This window comes from Bison bison, unplaced genomic scaffold (assembly GCF_000754665.1).
Source record: "Bison bison bison isolate TAMUID 2011002044 unplaced genomic scaffold, Bison_UMD1.0 scf7180017864160, whole genome shotgun sequence".
Classification (NCBI taxonomy): Eukaryota; Metazoa; Chordata; class Mammalia; order Artiodactyla; family Bovidae; genus Bison; species Bison bison.
The window spans coordinates 8,908,580-8,933,060 of NW_011494732.1; the positions used below are offsets into that span (position 1 = coordinate 8,908,580).

At 43.4% G+C, this 24,481-nt stretch overlaps 1 protein-coding gene across 2 annotated transcripts in view; it reads left to right on the forward strand.

Moving 5' to 3' along the window:
• The window catches only part of CIT (citron rho-interacting serine/threonine kinase), a 176,061-nt gene that overhangs the window by 130,711 nt on the left and 20,869 nt on the right, over window positions 1-24,481 (forward strand). For both annotated transcript variants that reach the window (XM_010841399.1, XM_010841398.1), the window contains exons 24-32: window positions 2,344-2,397; window positions 8,586-8,783; window positions 9,544-9,737; window positions 12,667-12,802; window positions 15,131-15,235; window positions 19,939-20,079; window positions 20,505-20,612; window positions 22,496-22,658; window positions 22,891-23,055. In XM_010841399.1, the coding sequence (XP_010839701.1) occupies window positions 2,344-2,397; window positions 8,586-8,783; window positions 9,544-9,737; window positions 12,667-12,802; window positions 15,131-15,235; window positions 19,939-20,079; window positions 20,505-20,612; window positions 22,496-22,658; window positions 22,891-23,055 (1,264 nt within the window). The remainder of the gene's footprint in view (window positions 1-2,343; window positions 2,398-8,585; window positions 8,784-9,543; window positions 9,738-12,666; window positions 12,803-15,130; window positions 15,236-19,938; window positions 20,080-20,504; window positions 20,613-22,495; window positions 22,659-22,890; window positions 23,056-24,481) is intronic.

The following is a 24,481-nucleotide window of genomic DNA, read 5'->3' on the forward strand; positions in this document are numbered from 1 at the left end:
CCCTTTGTTGATGGACATTTAGGTTGCTTCCATGTCTTGGTTTTTGTAAATAGTGCTGATATGAACATTGGTATGCCTGTATCTTTTTGAGTTAGAGTTTTCTCCAGATATATGCCCAGGAATAGGGTTGCTGGATCATATGGTAATTCTATTTTTAATTTTTAAAGGAACTTCCATACTGTTTTCTGTAGTGGCTGCACAAGTTTACATTCCCACCGGCAGTTTAGGAGCGTTCCCTTTTCTCCATATCCTCTCTAGCACTTATTGTTTGTAGACTTTTGAGTGTTGGCCTAGATTTTCTGATAGAGGCTAATATTTCTTTTAAAGAGGAGGACCACTTTTTCCTCTGCCTCAAACTGGATTCTTCTTTGGGCTTTCATAGCTAAGCAAATGGTGCCATAATTTACCTTGTCTCCCAAATCAAAAGTCTGTTAGGGTACCCTTGGCCTCCTTGTCCATCAGCAGGTCTTATTACCTCTGCTTCCAAAAAAGATCTCACCTCCATCCATTTCTCTCCATCCTTTGCCACTGTCCTGCTCCAAGCCACCATCCTCTTTTCCTTAAATGACATCAATAACCTCCTCAGTGGTTGTTCCACTTCCTTCTACATTTGTCCTATTTTGATGTTTTTCCTACAGCATCCACAAAATGATAGGCCATGTCATCCCACATCTTAAAACCTCTGTTGACCTTTATTTAATTGCATTTTGAATGAAACCCAAACTCCTTTCTGGGCCTTCAAGGTTCTGGGCCTGCCTCTGTACCATCAACTTGGGCCACATTTTCCCTCTTTTGCTGTGACTTAGACTGTGATTTTCAAAAGTCATTTGGCCACAACCCACAGAAGAATACATTATACCTTACAGTCTACTACAAGGGAACATATATACTGTGTTTCTAATTTTTAAGGTAGCTAATGAGGATGTATCTTATAGCCTATATATATAGTCATAAGGACATAAATATGTCATAGTTTCATTAGCAATACTTCTGTTTCTTAATGTTACATAAAGCTGTGGTGAATTTTACAGTTGATAGCAACTTATACTTGATGAATTATGTTCATAATAATAAAACAAGTTTCCAACAACAGTACTTACCCTTACTGTCCAAGATGCATGCTGATGTTTTCTAATCTATCCTGTTTATTCCATTTCGTTGGATAAAACAAAACAAAAAACCCCGTCTTGACATCCTTGCTCTCATGTTACAACTTGAAGTATAAAAAACTGTTGTAGCCACTCAGTCCTTTTTTATTCCCCATATGCACCCAACCCTTTCTTGTTTTAGGGTTTTTGCAGATGCTCTTCCCTCTGTTCTTTCATGTTCTTTGCATGGCTGGCCCCTCATCATCCTGCAGATTTCAGTTTAAATGTCACCTCTTCAGAGAAACCCTCCTTGACTACCCCATCTAAGTGAGTTTCCCCCCTCACCCTTATTTTTTTTTTCCTTAGGCCCCGTTTGTTTCCTTCATAGCACTTGCCACTGTTTGTACTCATGTGCTTATTTATATCTGTCTGCCCACGCCAGAATGAAGGTTAGGCCATATGAGCTGTGTCTTGCTACGGTGTCTGCCATATTGTATGTACTCGAAAAATCCTTGTCAGATGAATGAATCCTACTGGTTTAGAGTACCTCGACCCTGGTGAAAGCCTGTATATTTACTTCAAGGTCTATATAGGATTTCTGAATCTCCACAGCTTTGGATTCAGTTTCTTTTTTAAAGTCCCTACTTTGTCCTGGCTATTGTCCTGTATCTACGTATGTGTGTTCTTTCTTGGGAGAAGGCTTGGGGCAGGGGGCAGGCAGCCAATTGGAGGGAAGAGGGAAAGGTTAAGAATGGGGAGTAAGACAAATAAAGGAGACTAAAACTTCCTCCTATGTTCTTTTCCTTTCTTCTGCTAGTCCCTAGTTTTAATCTGAATGTTATATGTATTTGTACAGGGTGTGAGTGAAGTGAAGTGAAAGTCACTCATTCGTGTCCGACCCTTTGTAACCCCATGGACTATACAGTCCATGGAATTCTCCAGGCCAGAATACTGGAGTGGGTAGCCTTTCCCTTCTCCAGGAGATCTCCCCAACCCAGGGATTGAACCCAGGTCTTTACCAGCTGAGACACAAGGGAAGCCCATGTGTGGTCTAAATAGTTCATTGTTATCAATAGGCATTGTGTATTTCTGTAGCTTCTCATGTTGGGCTTGACTTGACTAATTCTTTGGAAAAAAAGTTAGTGGGGCAGCTGCAACAGGGTTCTTGGCTTGTGATTTTCTTTATTTGACCCATAGCATGTAGAATTTGTATTCTACCCTATGAAAAATTTATAATCAACTTCTTACCTTTTAGGCACATAGAGATGAAATCCAGCGCAAATTCGATGCCCTTCGTAACAGCTGTACTGTGAGTATTAACCAAAGATGATGAAAATAACATGGAACTAAAACTGAGAAGGAAAGGGGGAACGTCTCTTTCTAAAATCGGTGGCTGATTTTTGATATAAACTTTCAGCTTGAAGCAGTTGATGTGGTCAAACTGATGCGGAAGTTTCTAAGCCTCAGAAAACCTTAGTTTCTTGGGTTCCTGCCAGTTATAAAAGTTTAAACCATCGTTCATGTTTGGAGGAGGCTTGTTGGAATGGTCAAAATAATTCTCCCTGCAGAACCACTAATAGGGTCTCAGTAGCTGCAACAAAAGTCCCAAGGGAGCTCCCCCTCCTTCTCCAATCTAGAAGTTTCTGTCTGAGGTGGGCCTGAGATGGTAGGGGCAATTAGATGTGTCAGGCTTCTCCAGCCTGCTGCCTCTTCAGAGAGGGAAGACCAACAAGTTCTTCTCCTGGAGAATCTAGAAATGTTAGCTTTCTAACAGGCAGAATCTGGCTTCCTAAAACATGCAAATGCAGAATTTAGGACTCTTTGGGAGATGTTATTTATATTGAGAGAAGTCAATTCCAGGAGCAGATAAGCATCATTCATAGGTTATGTAATAGGGTAAAATGTCTATTTTTGATCAGAGTGAAGGACTGAAATAGGCCCCTTTCAGAAGGTAGGGATGGTGTCCTTTATTCATGGTTCTACCTCCTTTCTTTGGTCCTTTCATTGCTTTGTCCCCTCCTTAGTTCTCAGTGAGCTGGTCTCTATTTGTATTATTTGCATCTGTGAATTTCCAGAAACACCCTTCTACATCCTATATACATATTTTATTTTCTGGTAATAAACTCCTTCTTTTCTCTTTACCTACTATAAATGAGACATTAAGTCTTGATGGTATATGCCCCCTACATCCCGCCTCCCTTCATTTAGCTATAGAATGCACACAGTAAAGTGCACGAAGTGCAACTAATCTTAAGTGTACAGCTCAATTGATTTGTATGTGAATAGACAACTTGTATAACCACAATAAAGACCAAGATACAGAATGTTTCAGCTCCCGGAAGGCTCCTGTTGTCCTCTTCCCATCAGTGTGCTTTGCCCAAAGGGTAACTAGTAGTCTGATCTTTGATACTGCACATTAGTTTTACCTGTTCTTGAATTTCATATGAATGAGACCATTAGAAGATATGGTCTTTGGGTTGAGCCTTTTTGTTACTTAAATTGTCTGTGAGGGTTCATCCATGTTGCACTGTCATGATTTTGTTCTTTTTTATTATGGTGTCATGTTTCTAGTGTGTGTTTAGATCTGGAGTTTGTTTATCTGTTCTCCTGTTGATGGGTGTTGGAGTTGTTTGTGGTAGGAACAGAGCTATTAGGAAGCGCTCTTGTACAGGTCCTTTGGTGCTTACAAGCCTTTGTTTCTGATGAACATATATATATATATATATATATATGCCCAGGAGTGGAAGAGCTAGGTCATGGGACATGCCTCCACTTAACTCTGGTAGGTGCCTGACAGGTATTTAGGTCTGTACTGCCTGATGCCAGTGGCCAGATGTGGGGTGAGCCTGCCTTAGGGGTATCTGTTGATTTCCTCCATTCTCACCTCCCTTCCTTGAGAAATTGATATATTCTGTTCCTGTACTCTTTTGCTTTACTTTTAAAGTTTGTTAATTGTCTTGGTTTCTTCTTTTACATGAGAGTTATCTGCTTATATACATACATGCTCATAAATGATCACTGAATAAGATATAGATGATTTTAGCACTGTGATTTTTTTTTTTTTTGCATTACTATTTTTTCCTAAAATAATCTTGGATGCATTTAAATGTGTACATCCATAATCTGTTCCATTCATCTGGAGTTTTCTTCTTCTTTAGTCTTTTTTTAAAAAAGTCATTTATTTATTTACTTTAAAACAGCTTTATTGAGGGATAATTGGAGTACAATAACCCAATGAGATTTCAAATGTGTGTGTATCTTTAAAACTAGCAAAACAATCAAAATGACAACTGTAGTCATCACTCTCAAGAGTTTCCTGTGCACTTTTGTTATCCACCCTTCCCCACCCCATTTTTAAAATCAGAAATCTAGTTTTAATAGGATATGCCAATATATAGAATAAAATTGGTTACTTTCTTAACTTACAAAATTGGTTACTTTCTTAACTTATATAACTTTTATACTCTCTTTATCCCTCAAATTTGCTTTTCCTGGAACAATTACTTCTAATCCTTCGTTTACTTACCCTTGGCTTTCTGAAGCCTTTGGGGATCTACCCTAGTGGGAGGGGGAACCCAAGAGAGTGACATCTACCCACCTTTCAGCTAGGCCAGCTGGGTGGCTTGGGGGTCCAAACTATGTGCTCTGGAGTCAGATAGACTAGCTGAGATTCTAAACTGGCCTCTCAGTAACCTGTGTGATGTTATACACTGGAGCCTCCATTTCTTCGTCCATAAAATGGGGGTGACATTATATGTCCTCAATTCCAATGCACCATTGATTGTAGGATGTACAGTTCACTTAACTACTGCTCTTTGGGAACTGGGTGAGGGAAGAGAGACAGCTGTTTAGTTCCTATATATATTCAGATTTCTGAAACAGTAAAATCTAGGAAACACCGAGTCACAGAATCAGAAACTTGATAATACCTACCTCATGGAGGTTCCTGCAAAAGTTAAATGATGCATCAGCATTTGTACAGGGCCTGGTCCATAGAATGTGCTAATCAGTGATAACTATTATTATTTGCTCATACTGGGTTTAGAACAGAATCTTGTTTAGAAAACAGCTCTGCTCCTTAAAAAAAAAAAAAAGGTTGAAAACCACTACTTTAGAACATACTTGGCAGCACTAGTGGATCTCAGTTATCCTTCCGCAAGTTCAAAGGCTGCTTTGCAGACACTTTAGAAGAGCACACAGATGCTCCTTTCTCGGCACCGCTGTCCAAGACTGTCTCTGCTGGGAAATGTCATCTTCATTATCAGTGGAAACTCCTATAATAGCTCGATCGATAGGAGCTCCCAGTTAGCAGCTTTTAAAAAGCTCGTGAGCAGCAAGATTTTTCAGGATCAGGCCATTTCTATATTTTGAAGAGATTTAAAAAAAGAATTTGATTCAATCTGGCACCTAAAACCCTACCTAAGTCTGTTCTGGAGAGGAGTTGGTGGGCAAACATATGACATGGTTTTAATTATGAATCAATCTGTCAGCTATAAGATTAAAAATAAATAATATGCAAATAGCTACCCTCAAGAAGGAATGAGGCATTAAAATAGGACGTCAGCCTGTGTCTTTTCAGCCTGATGTTCATTGTCTGGCTGGTGTCTTCACCTCTGGTATGTTCTTGGATGTTTACCAGGTAACATTCTCTCTGCTGCTCGCCCAGCAGAGGTGTGAAAGGTAACCTATATATTGCAGAACCACGAGGTTCACTTGAAAAGCAACAGATAACCCCAAATAGAGACCTTAGAACATTTTCTTTTTGGGTACTGAGAGTAGATACATTTTTTGTATTCCTGTTTTCTGTTCGAATTTTACCCAGATCTCTTATCTGTACAAACAGCATATCAGAAAGCTCTGCTGGCCCCTACATTATGGAGCTATCTCCCTCATCTTTTTTTGCCACTGAGATGGAGTCAGCTGTGTAGTTTCTCTTTGCTGCCTTGTATCCTTGGGGTTGAAAGGTTAACAGTCTCCTGGTACAGGGCACAGATCATTTGCCCTTGGTGTAGAGAGAATATGCCCACAAAGTGGACCTAAGGATTCTCCTTGCCTATGTAATCTGGTTCAGAATTGCAGATTGCCTATTATCCTTTTTTTTTCCAAACCGTAGAGATCATTAATTTACTGCCTGTGTCTCAGATCAGCTCAATATCTCTGTGTGGGAGTACGTCTAACCCTTAATACCACCAGCAGCTAAGTGGGCAACTCCAGCAGTTAAGTGTGTTATGGCCGAGGCAGAAAGAATATGTACAACGTCTGGATCAGTTAACGCACTCTAACAAGTTCTTGAATGCTTCCTGCAAACACATGATCCTCCTTTTGTCAAATAGGCAGTACAGATAATGACAAAACACAAAGCCAGCCACCACAAACTGTAACTAGAAATCAGAAACAGGAGACCCTTTGAAAACGCGATGAGGACAAGGAAATAGAAGGCCCCTTCCTATGCAGTGGGTCCATTTCACTTGAAGTGAGAGTAATAGTCTTGGCACCTCCCTGACTTTTTATTAGTGTCTTTTTCTTTAGCACTTTATAATCTAATTTGGGGAGGAGAGGTGGCAGAAATGGGCATATAATAAATGGCTTTTTTTTAAATGAGTCAAAGAAAGTGAATAGGAGCCTAAAGGCTTAAACATGTCTTTGAATGGCAAATTATTTTGGCAGCGTATGTATTCTTATATAGGTAGATTTTCTGTAGTCTATTTGCTCCCCCTGGGCCACCATTGATGCCTCACTAACACCTTGGTCACTCATTTTTGTCTCTTGTATTTCACATGATACGTTAAGGGAGACTATCATACAATAAAAATCCAAAATGTTAAAACCAGAGCAACAGAGAAGGTTGTCTATATAGTATTTACCTCCGCATCATAGGTGGAGAAACCAACACAGCCAAGCTCAAGATGGCTTATCTGGGACTTCTAGGGGGTTTGCCTCATCAGTCTTGTTGTTTTCGCTCTGGGGCAGAGGTAAAAGGAAGCACAGTGAAGACATTTGGAGTCTAGGAGAAAAACCATCGTAAGGAATGGCTTTACTGTGTATAGGAAGGAGACCTGTTGAACTATTAGGCACCATTTATTCATTGTTTCTGCTTTAGGGAGATGTAACCATATTACTCAGAGGGTGGTACAAGCGTTCTTGTGAAGCACAAATGCCTGCTTGGAGTGACAGACTTGAAGTTTTCCCCCCATTTTTTCTCATGCTGATAAAGAAGGAGGTTTAGCCAAGAACTGGACCGGATAACCTTTATTCCCTTTCTTGTAGCTGATAGCGTTACTCAAGCCAGTATAGTAGGAATTAACAAGGCTTTTGATATTAAAGTACAAATTACTAGACCACTTACTGCATTAAAAGCTCATCAGCTCAGTGAACAAAATGAAAAGCTGTGTTTTCTGAACTGCACTGAACAATTCTATCTAATTGACATTCTTTAATTCTATGTGCCTGGGAAGGTTTTTTTTTTAATTGATAATCAAAGGGGGTTAAGACAGGGAGTTAGTCACGAAAACAGTGGCAACGTTTCAGAAACTAAATCTGCTTTAGGTTTGAAAATGGGAAACAATTAACCATAGGCCCAGAGGCATTTCCTTTTAATTTACTCCTTTCTGTTATATAAAATTTAATTTACTGCCTGTGTGCCTCATTCCAACTATTATTAGAAAATTGCCCTTAAATTTCGAAAGTATTATATGTAAAAGCTCTTTGCAAGCGCTGGTACTAAACTTCAGCAAAGAGAATAGGAAAGCTAAATGTGCTGAAATTGAAGTCATTCCACCATTGAGCAGGGAAATAATTTAGCAAAATCAGATTAAATCTCTTTCAGTAAAATGACAATTTCATATGCGTGCTTTCCCATTTTCTGATACCCAGCTGTATAAGAAGAACCATTTAAAGTTATGCCATCCATACGGTATTATATTTTCAGGATTATTCTGAACGTCCCTTAAGTTTTCCTTTTTTTCTTTTGTTGCATGAAATTAAATTTATTACCTGAGATATTATTGAAATAACTCTAGGTCTCTCTCATTCAGTCTTCCTTGATAAGAGCTTTATTTTGCTTTCTAAGACCATCTCCCATGATAATGTTCTGTCGATGATGTCCTGGGCATTTCAGCTTAATTAGCTGATTGTGATACTAGTCTCTCTACTCTTCCTCTTTTCTCAGTTTGCATCCTCCACATTCTATTATGAACTTGATCTCATTTAAAGCTGCCCCTTCCATATGGCAGTCGCTTTTGATTGATTTGCTCTTGCCATGTTTTCCTGATGAATCCTGAGTCAGAAGGAATTCGAGACATTTCTTGTTCTCCCACAGCGTATGTAGGTTTGGGCGCTAAGGAGGCGGGTATGGCAGCTGGAGGCTGGCTCTCGGGGGCTGGATGGGCAAATGCTGGTCATCATTACCACAGAAGTTCAAGTATATATGGCTTTAGAAGCAATTTCTCATTTCCAACCAACTTGCTCCATGTGTAACCAGATTTTTTCCTCTTTTAGGTGATCACGGACTTGGAGGAGCAGCTAAACCAGCTGACGGAGGACAATGCCGAGCTCAACAACCAAAACTTCTACTTGTCTAAACAACTCGATGAGGCCTCTGGTGCCAACGACGAGATTGTGCAGCTGCGAAGTGAAGTGGACCATCTCCGCCGCGAGATCACTGAGAGGGAGATGCAGCTCACTAGCCAGAAGCAAGTAAGGACCATGAATAGTGTTGGAGACCTTGGGAAACCTGGAGCCCCTTTAGATTCTGGAGCAAGTGCCAATTATGTCTCTCCCAAGTGTTCTCAGACTGAGCCTGTCAGTAAAACCAATCATGTCAGCGCTTTGCAGGTTTGCGAGTTTTAAAAACAGCTTTTAGAAGTGTGTAGTTTGGGTTTTTTTGTTTGTTTCATTTTTTTGGCCACCCCATATGGTTTGCAAGATCTTAGTTCCCTGACCAGGGATCAAACTTGTACCCCCTGCAGTGGAATCGCAGTCTTAACCACTGGACCATCAGGGAAGTTCCATGTATAGTTGTTCTTAATTTTGGTTTAAAACCATTAAAAATAGAATAGATTGCTTTCGTGAGCCACTTTATTTATTTTTTAAAAACTTTTTTTGGCCGAGTTGTGAGGCTTGTGGAATCTTTGTTCCTCACCCAGGGATTGAACCCGGGCTTTCAGCAGGGAGAGCTGGGAGTCCTAACCACTGGACTGCCAGGTAATTCCCAAGCTACTTTATTGTTAAGCGTGGTCTCTTTTCCCTGGCCCTCCTCTGAGTTCTTTCTATAAGATGTCAGTAGAAATGGCCCTTCATCTGTTCTTGTCTAACTCCCTTGGTCTGTAGGATAAAAAGATAGTGTCTTTCAGACTGTAGTTAGAAGCTCATGCTTTTCTGAAACTGATCTGACAAAAGTACCACCCTGGAAATCCTCGTTTGCTATGAGGCACAACTCAGTGGTGCTGATTTGCAGACGATGGAGGCGCTGAAGACCACGTGCACAATGCTGGAGGAGCAGGTCATGGACCTGGAGGCCCTGAACGACGAGCTGCTGGAGAAGGAGCGGCAGTGGGAGGCCTGGAGGAGTGTCCTTGGTGACGAGAAGTCCCAGTTTGAGTGTCGGGTTCGAGAGTTGCAGAGGATGCTGGACACCGAGAAGCAGAGCAGGTGGGACTTCATGTAGGTAGAGAGCCAGTGGCAGGTGGCAGCGGCAGGATGACCCTGAGAGCTCCTGGCGAGTGCCGCCGCTTGACCAGGGATGAGCAGGTGCTGGGACGTAAGACTTAAGTGTTAAAGCTGGGAGACTCTGGGCAACCAGAATCAGTCAGTCATCCTCGAGGTAAATACAGACGGTGCCAGTAGCAGGAGATGATGACCAATCAGCCAGTGCAGGGCCCCAGGAGTCAGCAGGGCAAAGTGTCTCAGTGCTTCTTTGTAGAAACTCTTTCCTTGGATTTTGTGTCATTGTGACTGTGTAGCGAGACTGTCACTCTCCTTTTTTTTTTTTTTTAATATTTATTTGGCTGCACCGGGTCTTGATTGTGGTATGTGGGATCTATTAATAGTTCCCTGACCGGGCATTGAACCTGGACCTGCTGCATTGGGAGCACAGAGTCTTAGCCCCTGGACCTCCAGGGAAGTCACAAGACCATCACTGTTTTGATACTGGTCATGTGTGATGCGGGTCAACCCTCTACCCCAGCTTTGGCACTATTGACAGTTGGGGCCGGACAGTCCTTCGTGATGGGGGCCTGTCCTGTACATGGTAAGGTGCTGACCAGCTTCCCTGGATCTGCCCCCCTAAATCCCAGTAGCTGCTCCCTCTTCAAGTTGTGACCACCGGGAACATCTCCAGACATTGCCCGGTGTCCCCTGGGGGCAGGGGCAGAGGGCAGCTGCCCCCAGTTGAGAACAACTGCTCTACAAGAATAGTTTACAATTTTTTATTTTTTCTTCCTTTCCTGGTAGGCAGTAGTAATCCTGAGTTCAGGTAGTGTCTTTCCTCTACTTCCCCAGTTCTCCCAGTGTAGGATTCCCTCCTGCCAGGGTCGCAGGTGTGCAGGTTATGCGCTGCATGCTCCTGGGAATAGACTTGAAGATCTTCCGTGACATTTTACCAGCTCATGGTGGGACAGCGTTCATTTTAACAGAACCAGTATATTATGACAGTTTACCAACAGGTAGAAGTGCACGGTCTTGAAGAACACATGCCTTTCCTAGTTTGCAGAGAGGTACCCTATGGGCTGGTATCCACCTTGTGCTTCATGTCTTCCCAACAGAATCCTATTCATCCTGCATAACCTCACTAATATCACCTTTCCCTGAAACTTAGTGTCCCGTAATACTCTGAACTCCCTGAGCAAGATAACTATTCGTGGAAGTATTTATCATTTATCTGGACTCTGTCAGACTCATTTCCGTATTTCCCACATTTGGTGGACCATAGTAGACTCACGGCTGTCTTGGAGGTATAATTTGTGCTAATTCAACTACACTAAGAAAGACTGGAAGCAAAGGGAACCCATAAGTTTCAAGAGAAACTGGTAGAAATATTCTCCTGTTGGACATCTTCCCTTTCAGGGTATTTGCTAATGTGAGAGGGCTGCTGGTTTAAGACATCCTGTTACTGTTTCCCCCTGAACTCTTGAGCTCCTGCGTCCTCACCCTATGTTCTGGCTGTTCTCACACACACCCCTCCCTCCCACTCGCAAGTCCAGCTCCTAGCCCAGCTGTTTCTAGAGTCCTTTGTAGACAGTTTCGGGGGCAGAGTCTGACCATAGCATCAGGAATGCACAACCAAGCGTGAAAGTGTTCTCTGGTGGCGCTAGTGGTAAAGAACCCACTTGCCAGTGCAGGTGACATAAGAGACTTGGGTTCCATTCCTGGCTGGGGAAGAACCCATGGAGGAGGCATGGCAGCTCACTCCAGTATTCTTGCCTGGAGAATCCCATAGACAGAGGAGCCTGGTGGGCTACACTCCATAAGGTCTCAAAGAGCCGGACACACACATAGGGAGATCTTTCATATATTTCTTTCAGGAGCAATTGTGAAAGATCTTGGCTGTCTTCCCCACCCCCCATTTTTTTTTCCTTCCTCTATTTTGGTGTTATGTGGGATCTGAGATGAGTAAAATATAATTCTTATTTTTAAAAAAATATTTATATATTTGGCTGTGCCTGTTGCTAGTTTTGGCATGTGGGATCTAGTTCCCTGATCAGGGATTGAACTTGGCCCCCTGCCTTGGGAGTGAGAAGTCTTAGCCACTGGACCACCAAGGAAGTCCCTAAAATATAATTCTTAATTCTTGTCTTCTAGAGGCTGAGAGTCTAGTGCAGGAGATAAACTACGCGTTGAACTATTTATCACCTAAAATAGAGAGTGGGTTGTGCCAGGCCAGTAGTACATTTATGCTTTGGGTCCAGAACAAGAAGACGTTACTTCTGAGAGGAAGACTGGGAAGGGCTTTGTGGAGGACATGGCCTTCTAGTTTACCCTTGGAGTCTGAGTAAGACTTGGGTTTGTTGGGTCGAGAAGGAGAGCTGCCAGTGAAGGAGCCTGTCTAAGTCCAGATGTGGAAGCAGCAAAACAGAACACCTGAGTTGGGGAGGGGAAGTGATGTTCCAAGGGTGCTCCAGTTTTTGTCTTCTGTCACCTTATTTACACCCAGCAGATTCAAGGTTCAGTTTCCAGAACACTTCAGCTCTTGCTTTAAGGAGAGGCATTGTTTGCTCGAATGGGGCCCCACATGGTCCTCTGCACGGTGCTCCTTCAGTGGGACCTCATTCCTTCCTGCTTCTGCAGGTGGATGTAACCGTCTTCCCATTTTCAGCCCAGTTGCATTTGGAAAAATGCCTCATCCCCTTCAGCCCTTCCAAGTGCATTTATATTCACAGGAACCTTACCTGCTAAGAGTATTTTTACCCAGGGCCTAAAGTGGGTCACATCCTCACTCCACGTAATTCGGAACAAGGGGTCAGGCTGGGCTCTCTCCAGCCTGCAGCCTGTTTGGTTGCTTATCCATGTCCGAGCCGGGCCGGCTTCCTTCCTGCAGGGTGGCAATGACGGGATTTCTGAACGTGCCTGTGTCTCCCCACAGGGCGAGGGCCGACCAGAGGATCACTGAGTCGCGCCAGGTGGTCGAGCTGGCAGTAAAGGAGCACAAGGCCGAGATCCTGGCCTTGCAGCAGGCTCTCAAGGAGCAGAAGCTAAAGGCCGAGAGCCTCTCCGACAAGGTCAGCCCCTGTCCCTCCTGCCTTCTAGATACGCATGTATACTTCCTTCTTTTAGCAGGTATTCACATGCGCTCAATCCATGGTCGGCGTGTTTCATAAACCAAGTCTCACTGTTGTGCTTCCCCAAGGGACACTCTTGGTTGGCAGTAGTGGGGGTAGTGGGTGCTTGGGGTATCAGAGTTGGTCAATGACTTCCTGATATCTGCCCATCAGGGCCCCTGAGGTCCAGATTTTGACCTGGGTACACAGCACTCTTCTTTCCTGGCATTTGATTTCTGAAAGCCTTTATGGATCTAACGTTGAGCATCCTTGGGAAGTGCGGGGTGGCTAGGACTCCTGCTCATTCCAGTGCTGCAATGGCAGGAAGCCTCAGCGTCTCTGGGTTCTAAGTCCAAGGACACAGCAGGATCTGAGGACAGTGCTGGTCTTCATATTCCACTTTGGAAATACACACATCTTGTCCATGAAGCACTCTATATTTACAAAGTGACATACTGCTGTTTGAAAAATTTTAATAGTCTTAAAAGAGATTTAGAATAGGTGCTTCTGTGTTACAGGTAAGAGTGCAGGTCAGAGAAACTTCACATATACACACAACTGTTTCATATATACACATACACACTGTTTTGTGTGTGTGTGCGCCCACATAACACACACACATAATCTGACCTCTGAATTTTGGGTAACTAATTTTCTGATTATAGAAGTGATTATTTGGGGTCATTGTGGAAGATATAGAAACCACAGAAAAGTAAAGAAAAAGTAACTGGTAATCTGTCACCACTGTTATGTTGGTCAATTTATATTCATTTATTTATATTGATAAATTTAGATTCTTATATAAACAGGATTACATCATTTTTTTAAAAAAAAATCACATAAATAGGGGCTTTTCCTGAATTAGTGAATATTTTTTGAACATGTAGTTCTAGAAACAACAATTACACAGAGACACCTATTTTAATCATTCTGCTTGTGTTAGAAATTTGAACTTCTTCCAGTTTTTTTTTTGTTTGTTTTTTTGCTGTCATAAATAACATTGTGATGAATGTAAATCTTTTTTGGGGATCCATGGTTATTTTCTTATTGGAATTTCATAGTAATGACCAGATTCAAGCTAGAGCTTGCTACTCAGGAATATTCCTGAGTTCCTTGGTACTGGCTTACTAATTTTTTTAACCATGAGGAAAGTAAATATGTTATTTAACCATGAAAAAAGTAAATGCATTATTTAGAGATAAATGAGCTTTTCGGTGTTTAGCTTGGAGGACATTTTTTTCTACCTGACTGTCCTAAAGAATTCTACAGCAAAGTCCTACCCATCCTTTAAGACTCCAGACTTTCTGACCCCATCTTCTCCCAGTGACAGGCCATTCAGGATGAATTTCTCTCCTCCATACCTCTTATCAAAATCATCACTTGACAGAGTAGTCACTATTTGTGTATATGTCTACTTAAGGGCCACCCTCTGCCTTTGTGACTTGATACAAGATCATTGAGAGAGCTTGTCTGCCCTTTCATCCGAGTTCTGATATTATCCCACGCAAGTAAGCAAGCATTTGGAATATGATGATTTAATTCAGCCAAAGCATGTCAGATAAATAAATTTTGGAGAAGTCATCTTCCTAGAACTTGTCACAGCTAGCTACACGTATGACCCATCCCTTAGAAATAATATCTTCTCCTAACAGAATAACCTACATAAGGCTTATCTTTGACATGGACATTTGTGGTATGCTTTTAAAAACCTGGGCTTCCCTGATGGCTCAGACGGTAAAGAGTCTGCCTGGGATGCAGGAGACCTGGGTTCAATCCCTGGGTCAGGAAGATCCCCTAGAGAAGGGAATGGCTACCCACTCCAGTATTCTTGACTGGAGAATTCCATGGAGCTAGAGGAGCCTGATGGGCTGCAGTCCCGGGGTCGCAAAGAATCAGACACAACTAACACATACAGTGTAAAACAATTACAAACATGACTCTTTAGACTTCGCTGGTGGCTCAGATGGTAAAAGCGTCTGCCTGCAATGCAGGAGACCTAGATTCGATTCCTGGGTTTGGAAGATCCCCTGGAGAAGGAAATGGCAACCCACTCCAGTGTTCTTGCCTGGAAAATTCCATGGACAGAGGAGCCTGTTAGGCTATAGTCCATGGGTTCGCAGAGAGTTGGACATGACTGAGCAACTTCACTTCACTTTTAAAAACCAGTGTTTATGTTCTGACCCTTAGATCTTGATTTTTCTTTGGCTGTGAAGGTTTGTGGATATTGGCAAAAGTCGTTAGCATATAACATTCCTAAATGTGTCACGGCCAATTTTTCCAAATGTCCAGCTCAATGATCTGGAGAAGAAGCACGCCATGCTTGAAATGAATGCCCGAAGTTTACAACAGAAGCTGGAGACAGAACGAGAGCTCAAACAAAGGCTTCTGGAAGAGGTGGGTGTAAGATGCATGGTAAATAGAGCCAGGCATACTCTCAGAAGTGAACACTTGGCCTCAGGTGGGCAGGTCCAAATTAAGAAATTAGATTTCAAGGTTGAATTCTCAAGGAAGAGTAAGGTGGTCACTGGGTACTTTCTGGAAGGTGTTTAACACGTTGAAAGAACATGTCAAGAAGCCCTGGGGCCTCTTTGTCATTGTGTCCTTCCAAATAGTGCTTAATGGTGTGTCAAGCACATAGTGAGTAAGTGCTAACTGGAAGTTTATTAAATATGAGGGCAAGTAGATATTGAGTTAAATTGTTCTTTAGAGTTAATATCCAGAGTGTATTAAGTTTGCAGCCTGATGAGCTTCATGCACGGGACAGAGACCTGATCAGGTGATGCTGAATGCCAAATCTCATGAAAACTTTTGAACATCCAATTAATTCAATGCAAAAAAAATGACACCCTGCTTTTGAGACACAAAACAAAAAGTTCAAATTGATCTCCTAAACCAGTCCAATCCTTATGTTAGTTATTTCCTGTACCTTTGAATAGAATTCTGAAATCTCTGTTTAAATTGAGGACAACTCCCCCAACCAAAGCCTTGGTTTGGCTGAATCACTGATAATTTGTCTTAATTCATTAGAATTGACCTGTCAGGACAAATGCAGTTTATAAAGGTATTTCACGAGAAGTTAGACTCAAGAGTGTTCTGTTTAAGCCACAATGAGCCTGACAGTTGAATCAACCAGGTTATCTGTTCTGGTAAATGGAGCTTTTACTGTGTGCTTCCTGTAGCCCCTGAGAGGCTCTGCTGGTAGAAGTATTGTAACTATGCTATTAAGTTTGAAAAATGTGGTACACATTTTGCAGGGGAGCATAAAATGTTTTCTAGAATGACTTTTAAAAATATAGTTGGGAACGTTCTAGAGATGGATCCATGATGATGTACAACCACGTGACTCCACTTAATGCCACCAGTCCTGGCAGTCCAGTGGTTAAGATTCCATGCTCCCAATGCAGAGGGTATGGGAACTAAGATCCCTGGTTAGGGAACTAAGATCCTGCGTGCTGTATGGTGTGGCCAAAAATAACACAAATGATTAACATGGTAAATTTTATGTATATTCTACCACAACAAAAAAGTTTTTAAATAAAATCAATATTACACACAGGTAGAAAGTTCACCAAAGGTGACTCTCAGAATATTATAATAGAAATTTTTAAATCTCTCTGATTGTCAAATAGAGAATGACAAAAGATAGAGAATGATCAAAGAATGGTCTTTTATCTGGAATGACTAGGCAGTGTCCCCACTAGGCAGTGTCCCCACTTTGGACACACGTTGGAAACAGGAAGCACAGAAATAATCAGTGATCTCGCCTGTCCTCTTTTCCTTCCGAGGAAAGAGCGTTGGCCCCAACAACTCTGCTTTGGTCCAAGGTTACGTGGTGAGTCAGTGGCAAGACTAGAAATAGAAGGCTGGCATCCTGATTCAGTCCCCTGTTCTCACTTCTAAAACTACTGGGGAACATTTCCAGTTCCCCTGTCTGCACCTCACAGAGGGCTTTTTGAAGACAGACATCTGGCTGCGCTGGCTTGGAGGCAGATCTCATTGAGACCTGAGAGCACTGGGAAACAGTGATCTTTACCATCAAGGATGCGGCTGGCATCCTGGCTTGGGGTGGGCCCTGTGGCAGCAGGTGGTCGGGGGCTCAGCTTGCCTGTCTTGTCCATTAGGTACAGGTTCTTGTACATGGAGCCAGAATCAGAGTCTCACAGTTGGAGAGAATTTTTGTGTGTCATTTAACACAAATTCCTAGCACTTGCACCACCGTTTCTTTTACCCTTTCCCTGGCAGACTTCAGTAACAGAGCTTTCTCTCAAATCTTTTCTCTCAGGCCTAAAGTGGCCTCTGAAACTTTTCTGACACTGCTGTTTACAGGCATGACTAGTCCCGACTTGGAAGTAATACCAGAGCTCCAAGTCCGTTTGCTAATCCTGTCAAATAATCCCCCTTCCGAGGTAGAGAATCCCTTCCCCAGCCACCCTCACAAGTGGGCCTTGGGGCACCTGGGACTCAAGACTTAAAGTGACTCAAGATTGCCCAACTCATTTTTCTGGCAACTCTAACTCTTAGAAAGTCCTTTCTGGTTTTGAACTAAAGCCTGTAACTTCCAACCATTGGTTCTATTACAGCAAAACATTTGAAAACAGGGAGTAGTCTCATATTTCCAACCAAAGTAGGAAGTTAATATTGATTAATGATCATATTACTTGCTTAGTAATAAAAATAACTTGTTTTTCTTTTTTCTTTTATTATTTTTAAAAATAACTCATGTTTCATTTGGCACATACCACATGCCAGATGCCTGAGTACTTTCCATGAATCAGCTCATACACTCTGTGTGATACTTCTGTGAGAGAGCTACTTTTTATTTTATTATCCCTGTGACAGTAGATTTGCTATCTCTTCAGCTCTCCTGACTCCATGTCACCTTTTCTTTTCTAACTGAAACATTTCAAGTCCCACCAGGACTGGAATGTTCTTTTCTGGTAGTTTTATCCTTCCGAACAGTTTCTAGAAGTCCTTGGGGTTTGAACAACACGGAGTCGTGGGCCGGCCCCACCACTACCTGGGCTCTTTGGGTGGCTTATCACACCACTGACACCCATTGATCTGTTAGATCACCACCAGCCCTTCTACATATTTTTTTTTTTTTTTAAACATCTTTATTTATTTGACTTTTTTTTTTTTTTTTAATACCATCCTGTTAAGCCTTCTTGTTGGTTTTGGCCCATCCTCCCTGTTACCAGGGGTGTTTCCCACTCTGGTTCTGTCGTCTAGTTCCTCTGCTTCCTCCCAGTTTCCTGTCACTATCATAAAATCGGTGGACAGATCTAATCACGTGGCTGGAGCCCTCCTTTCAGTCTACCACCAACCAGGAATAGCCTCCATTTACCGCTCTCTGGGAAGCAGGTAAATGGTTTTGGAAAACATTTCACTGAGCACCAGTGTCACTTACTTGTTTTCTATTGTAGTAAATAAGCAGCCTATTTCTTGGAAAGCTAATGGACAGTTGATGTGTTGATTCTAGAGAAATATTTTGGGCCTGGTTGTCACCAAACAGATTCTTGTCCCTAGTACTTGTTTCTCTGCTTCCTGCCTAGTAATTAGTGTTGTCCTAAAATAGCGGAAGGAAACTAAAGAGGGTAATTTACAGAAGTAATCATTTGTGCTACAGGGGACGGATAGCTCCCTGGAAGAGATTATCTTCGCTGTTCTCTCTTTTGTTGTTCTGTATTTTAGGGCGTTCTGTGGTTTGATTCAGAAATTCTAGGTCATGCACCCAGGGCAGGTGATTCTGAGTTAGTATCAGTACCTCTTGCTTTACAGAGGATGGATGGAGAGGGGCTGATGGAGTAGGTTGGGGTAGGAAGGGCAGATGGAAAAGTGATAGGGGCCCACCTGGACTGCATCGAGAGAAAGAAGGATGCAGGAGGCAGTGCTGAAATTCATCGCGCATCTGCTGTGTGCTGGGCACTGGGCTTGGTGTGTCACCCAGAGAAGGGGGTTATTACCCCCACTTGCAGATGAAGAGACTGAGGGTCTGAGAGGCGGTGAGCTGCCCCTGGCCATAGGACTGATAAGAGTTAAGTCAGGGGACTTCCCTCTTGGTCCAGTGGCTAAGACTCCATGCTCCCACTACCGGGCTTGAGTTTGATCCCTGGTCAGAGAACTAGATCCTACTTGCCACAGCTAAGACCTGGCATAGCCAAATAAATATTTTTTTAAAAAGTCATGATTTGAACCAGGGTCTGGAATGTTCTAAAGCCCAGGTTCTTTTCCATGACACTATGATGCCTCAGAATCAGCTGCCTCTCAAGAGGAAGGGGATTGAGGAGTAGGAATGGAAATGCAAACATCAGTGGAGGGAAGAGAAATATGGTGGTGAGGTTTCTGCGAACCAAGGTCATCTGTAGCTCTCGGCCTGCTGGGGCAGAGAGCACTGAGGTTTGCCCTCGCCTGTTGGGAAAGCCCCGTGGTGATGGTGAGCAGCTGTTTACAGCTCTCTGTCCTTCCGTCCACAGACGGTCTAGGCCCCTGGGGAAGGGAGTGTTTGGGCCACTGCTAGTAGGGTTAGATTGGATGCCAGGGGTTGGGTGAAACCAAGCAGTATCCTCTTAGGATAGCTGTTCTCTTCTGCTTTTTAGAAACAGAAGCATTTTAGGTAAGAGCCATAAAGCCAGTATCTTTATCGCCTGCCCTGTTTTCTGTAAAGTTAAAAAAAAAAAAAAAAGAATTGGAGAGAGTTCTCGTACAAAACTATTTGCAATATACTAAACAGAATTTTGTTTTACTAACACTTGTTCTGACGCTGGGATCGCCCCCCTTTCCCTCGTGGTGGCAGCATCGCCTCCCACCATGGCTGTTGGTGTGCTTGTTGGTCTCTCGCACTGACGCGGCGCCCTTTGAATTAAAGGTGCTATGATTCCCATTTGTGTACGCCACATGGAGAATCGCAAAGTGAGTTCTCTCAACAGTGGTTGAGATAACTGCTCATGCATCGTTGTGGAATATCAGACAGTTGGTCATCCTGAAATGAGCTGAAATTTTGGTGCCCCATCTGAAATGAGTCTGAGTGGGGACAGTGAGAGAGCGCGTTGCATTGTGTGTGGTCTGAGGCTTCTCTCTCCGGCCTCTCCCCCCACCAGCAAGCCAAGTTACAGCAGCAGATGGACCTGCAGAAGAATCATATTTTCCGTCTGACTCAAGGGCTGCAAGAAGCTCTGGATCGGGCTGATCTGCTGAAGACAGAAAGGAGTGACCTGGAATATCAGCTGGAAAACATTCAGGTGAGAACCAGCACCGGGAGCTTACTGAAAAATTGTCTACAGAGGCAAAGTGTGATGGCTCAAAGCCACCTGGCAAGATGAGCAGTCTCTTCGTGTTGTGTATTTTCACCAGTATTTTATTACGAAAACTTTCCAAATGTTAAGAGAAGCTGGGAAATTGCTATCATGACCACCCTCTAGAGTCTTCTACTCACCATTTGCTATTTTTGCTTTTTCACGTATCTTTGTACTTGAGTCTGTCTTTGTTGGGTGGGGGACGGTGGGCAGTAAGATCAGGACTAAGTAAGTAACAATTGGCTCAGTGTGGCTTTTGTTGAATTTTTCATTTGTTAGTGTTGTAATGACTTTATTTCTTATTAAAGTATCAAATTTAAAAGTCTGCTTCTTCTGGGATCTGAGGTGCTTTTTGTTTTCATGAACCTTAGGTTCTCTATTCTCATGAGAAGGTGAAGATGGAAGGCACTATTTCCCAGCAAACCAAACTCATCGATTTTCTGCAAGCCAAAATGGACCAGCCTGCCAAAAAGAAAAAGGTGGGTCAGAGGGTGTGAAAAGCAGGCAGTGGGCAGTTTCGCTCAATCATGATGATTCCGTGAAGGTCACCAGAGTAGATAATCTTAGGAACATCAGAGAAAACAAAATGCACAATTTCTTTGTTTTGGGTTGAAAAAAGAGGCTTTGAGATCATCAGAATGGCTCTTCAGGAGAGGCTGTTGTCACTCTGGAATCTGTGACACGCTGTGCTGTGTTCATGGCCTTTACAGTTGTGCTGCCTTCCTCTGAAGGAGTGAGATTTGTTTCCCAAGCAGCTGGGGAGGAGGAGGCAGCAGAGAGGAAGGCCGAGTGTTCAGGTTGGCGTCCCCGATTCCAGAGGGGGTTCTCTGCTTGTGTGTAAGGGCCTCTAGAGAGATTAGAGGCCACTCGTGTGCCATTCTAGGACTTCCCAGGTGGTGCTAGTGGTAAAGAACCCGCCTGCCAGTGCAGATAGATGTAAGAGAAGCAGGTTTGATCCCTGGATTGGGAAGATCCCCTGGAGGAGGGCACAGCAACCCACTCCAGGATTCTTGCCTGGAGAATCCCACGGACAGAGGAGCCTGGCGGGCTGCAGTCCACAGGGTCACACAGAGTCGGACACGACTGAAGAGGCTGAGCATGCACACACATGGGATTCTAGACAGAGAGGGCTTCTTAGGTCACAGGGATGGGATTCCAGAGGTATTAACAGGTCATCTGTATGGGGCCTGAGAAGGAATCTCAAGTCATGCACAAGGGGCTCCAGAGAAACTAGACATCATCTGCTCAGTCCCTCTGATCGGGTCAGTAGGAGACTGGGGCCCAGAGTGCTGCTGTGACCTGCCCAAAGTGCCGGACTGGATAGCTGCCCCCTCCATGGGGTGCTGCTCCATCCCTCCCTTTAAAATGGTAACAATTGAAAACAATGACCAGGAGACACGGATGGACAGGCTGATAGATACACATGGGAAGATTTTTAATAAGCCCAAAGCATGCTTCCCTGAACCACTGCAGCCTTCATTGTAGTTTTGGCCAGGTGTTCTCAGTTCAAGAAGGTCTCTAAGGAGCTGGAAACTTCCTGAGGCACTCAGATGGCAGCATAGCACTGGTGATGGTACAGGAAGGGGAGATGGGCTGCAGGGTGTCTTATGATGCTGATGTCCTCCTTCTGGAGAAGAGCAGCAGCAGAAGCAAACAGCAGTGGTGGCTGTCGGACGCGGGCTTGCTTGTGTGCTGTGTGACTGTGCTTGTTATGTGCTGCTGATGGTGAATCTTTTTTATTTTAGCAGTGGACTGTTATCTGATTATGTCACTTGATGTAGTCAGGGTATTCCCATGTGTTTTTTGGTTGTTAATTTTGTTTTCAGTCTCATTATCCTGTGTTTTACTTTTTTCTCCCATGTACAATACATATTCCATTTGCATTTTTTTTCTTGGCATAAGCCCCTTCTGTTGATGTCATTTTAGTATTGTGTTTTTTGTTTTTTTTTTTTAAAAAAAAGCAACCACTCATCTCTGTGTCTTATAACTAAGCATCATGAGACAAATTCAAGGCAAGATTACTGAACCATCTCTCCTGATTCCATCCTCCACTTCCAATTTTTTTTTGAGGGTAAAGTCTCAGGAAATGGCTCTCCTTGGGATTGCTAAAGGAAGAGGTGGTGGCAATTCAAGCATCTTTAACCCTCTCGGTGGAAACTTCCGCACCCCCATTTTTTTCCAGCCAGCTGGGAGGGGCTGTGGCTCAGTCCCCCCACCCCTTCACATGCCATTTTTACTAAACCCGCTTGCAGTGAGTATGTGCCCGGCTCCCATGGTCTGCTCGTCCCGAGGCAGAGTTCCTTTAGTTAGTTCCCAGTGCCAGTTTCCAGGAGTTAGGAGATATCTCTGTTTCCATTGCTAGGGTTTATTTAGTCGACGGAAAGAGGACCCTGCTTTGCCCACACAGGTTCCTCTGCAGTACAATGAGCTGAAGGTGGCTCTGGAGAAGGAGAAAGCTCGCTGCGCGGAGCTCGAGGAAGCCCTGCAGAAGACCCGCATCGAGCTCCGCTCCGCCCGGGAGGAAGGTACGGGCGCTCTGGACAGCGAGGGCGGTGCACCAGGCTGAGGGCCCGTCTCAAGGAGATGAGCGGAGACTAGCTCAGCCTGGTGGTGACGGCACCCTTGGCATGGCCCATACGGCACCCCGGGTGTCCTTGTGGTCTCAGGCCTTTGAGAGCCAGCCCCTGGGCAGTCCACTTGGTTGGGGCCTCTGGGGGACCCCACTAACCTAAAGGCGCTGGACTGGTCTCTCCCCAGCTGCCCACCGGAAAGCTGCAGACCACCCACACCCATCTACGCCGGCTACCGCCAGGCAGCAGATCGCCATGTCCGCCATTGTGCGGTCACCCGAGCACCAGCCCAGCGCCCTGAGCCTGCTCGCCCCGCCGTCCAGCCGCAGGAAGGAGTCTTCCACTCCAGAGGGTACGTTCTCAAGGGGCCACTGGACCTGCGTTGACTTTTTTTTTTTTTAATGGACTGAGAAATGCAGACCCAGGGTGAAAATGACAAGTGATAATATGGAGGGCTAAAGAATAAGCAGTGAGCCTTCTCCCCACCCCAGTTCCCTTACCCAGAGTCAACCATTGTATTCTTCCAGCCATAGCTCATAAACTAACTGCATGTCTGTATTATTTAGGTGTCATATAATCATATTTAAGGGATATGAGAAAATAATAATCCTCTTTGCTTTCATAAATATCAGCCCACAGTGCTGTACACTGCAGAACATCTTCTTTAATTAAAATGTCTTCTTAGCAGATTTCATATTAACCCATATGGATTGACCCCATCTTTTTAGAGGGCTGCGTGGTATTCCATGGTGGGGGGTTTATAATTCACCTGTTAATCCAGACCCCAATTGACAAGCATTTAGGTTATTTCCAGTTCCTTGTTTCCACACACACCCTGCAGTGAACACTCTGCACAGCTATGGGTGCTGACTTTTGGATAAGTTGTTGGGAAATGAGTCCTGGGTTAAAGGTTGTATGTATTCTGAAGGTTGGTTGTGCCAACCTTTAGACCAGTGGTGTGAGGAGTTTTCTTTGTGGTTTCAAATGTACTCTATTTACCTAGAGATGGGATGGACTTTAAAAAAAGCCAAGGAAGTTGGTTTGGAAAGTCACAGGGAGAGCATAGTAGTTGTGGTTCAATATCAGGGTATCACCATCAACCCACTTCAGCTGCCAGTCTCAGTGGAATTTTGTTGTCATTTCTTTCTTCTTTAGTAATGATGTCATCTCATTTCCCATGTTTACATAACACCTTGAATCAAAGAGCTTCACTCTTTGATTAAAGTCTTCAAAGTGGTGCTGTTAACACAAAGGAAAATCATTTTGGCCCCCGGGTTCTTCCATGAGGTTGCACAGAGCGGCTCCCTGAGTAGTCTGTAACACTCCAAACATCTCCTTTGTGTGCATGGCATGTTCAGAGTGCATTTATGTTATTTATTCCTCATGACTTTTCTGTTAAGGGAAGAAGACAGTGTTGTTCGGAGAATCCAATTTGGATTCAGAAATTTGGATCCTGAGCTTTTCTATTTAAAGCTGCCTTTGCCTAGTTAGGTCACTATTGAGAAGGGAGCCTTCTAAACAGAAAAAATCAATCTTGTTAGTTTTAACTGATTGGAATTTAAATGCAAGAATCAGTTCTTTGAGGCTTAAAACTTGGATTTTTTAAAAAGGATGTTATTCATGGAAGAACTGGGCATGAAGGGGGACTTCTTCAGTCAGTCTATGTATTTAATAGTCAGAAAGTCTGTATTTCAGAATAGTAAATTTTTTTTTACCATAGTATAAACATACTTTAATTCTCATCAGTTACAAGCTTGCAAATTTCATGTTTTACATAA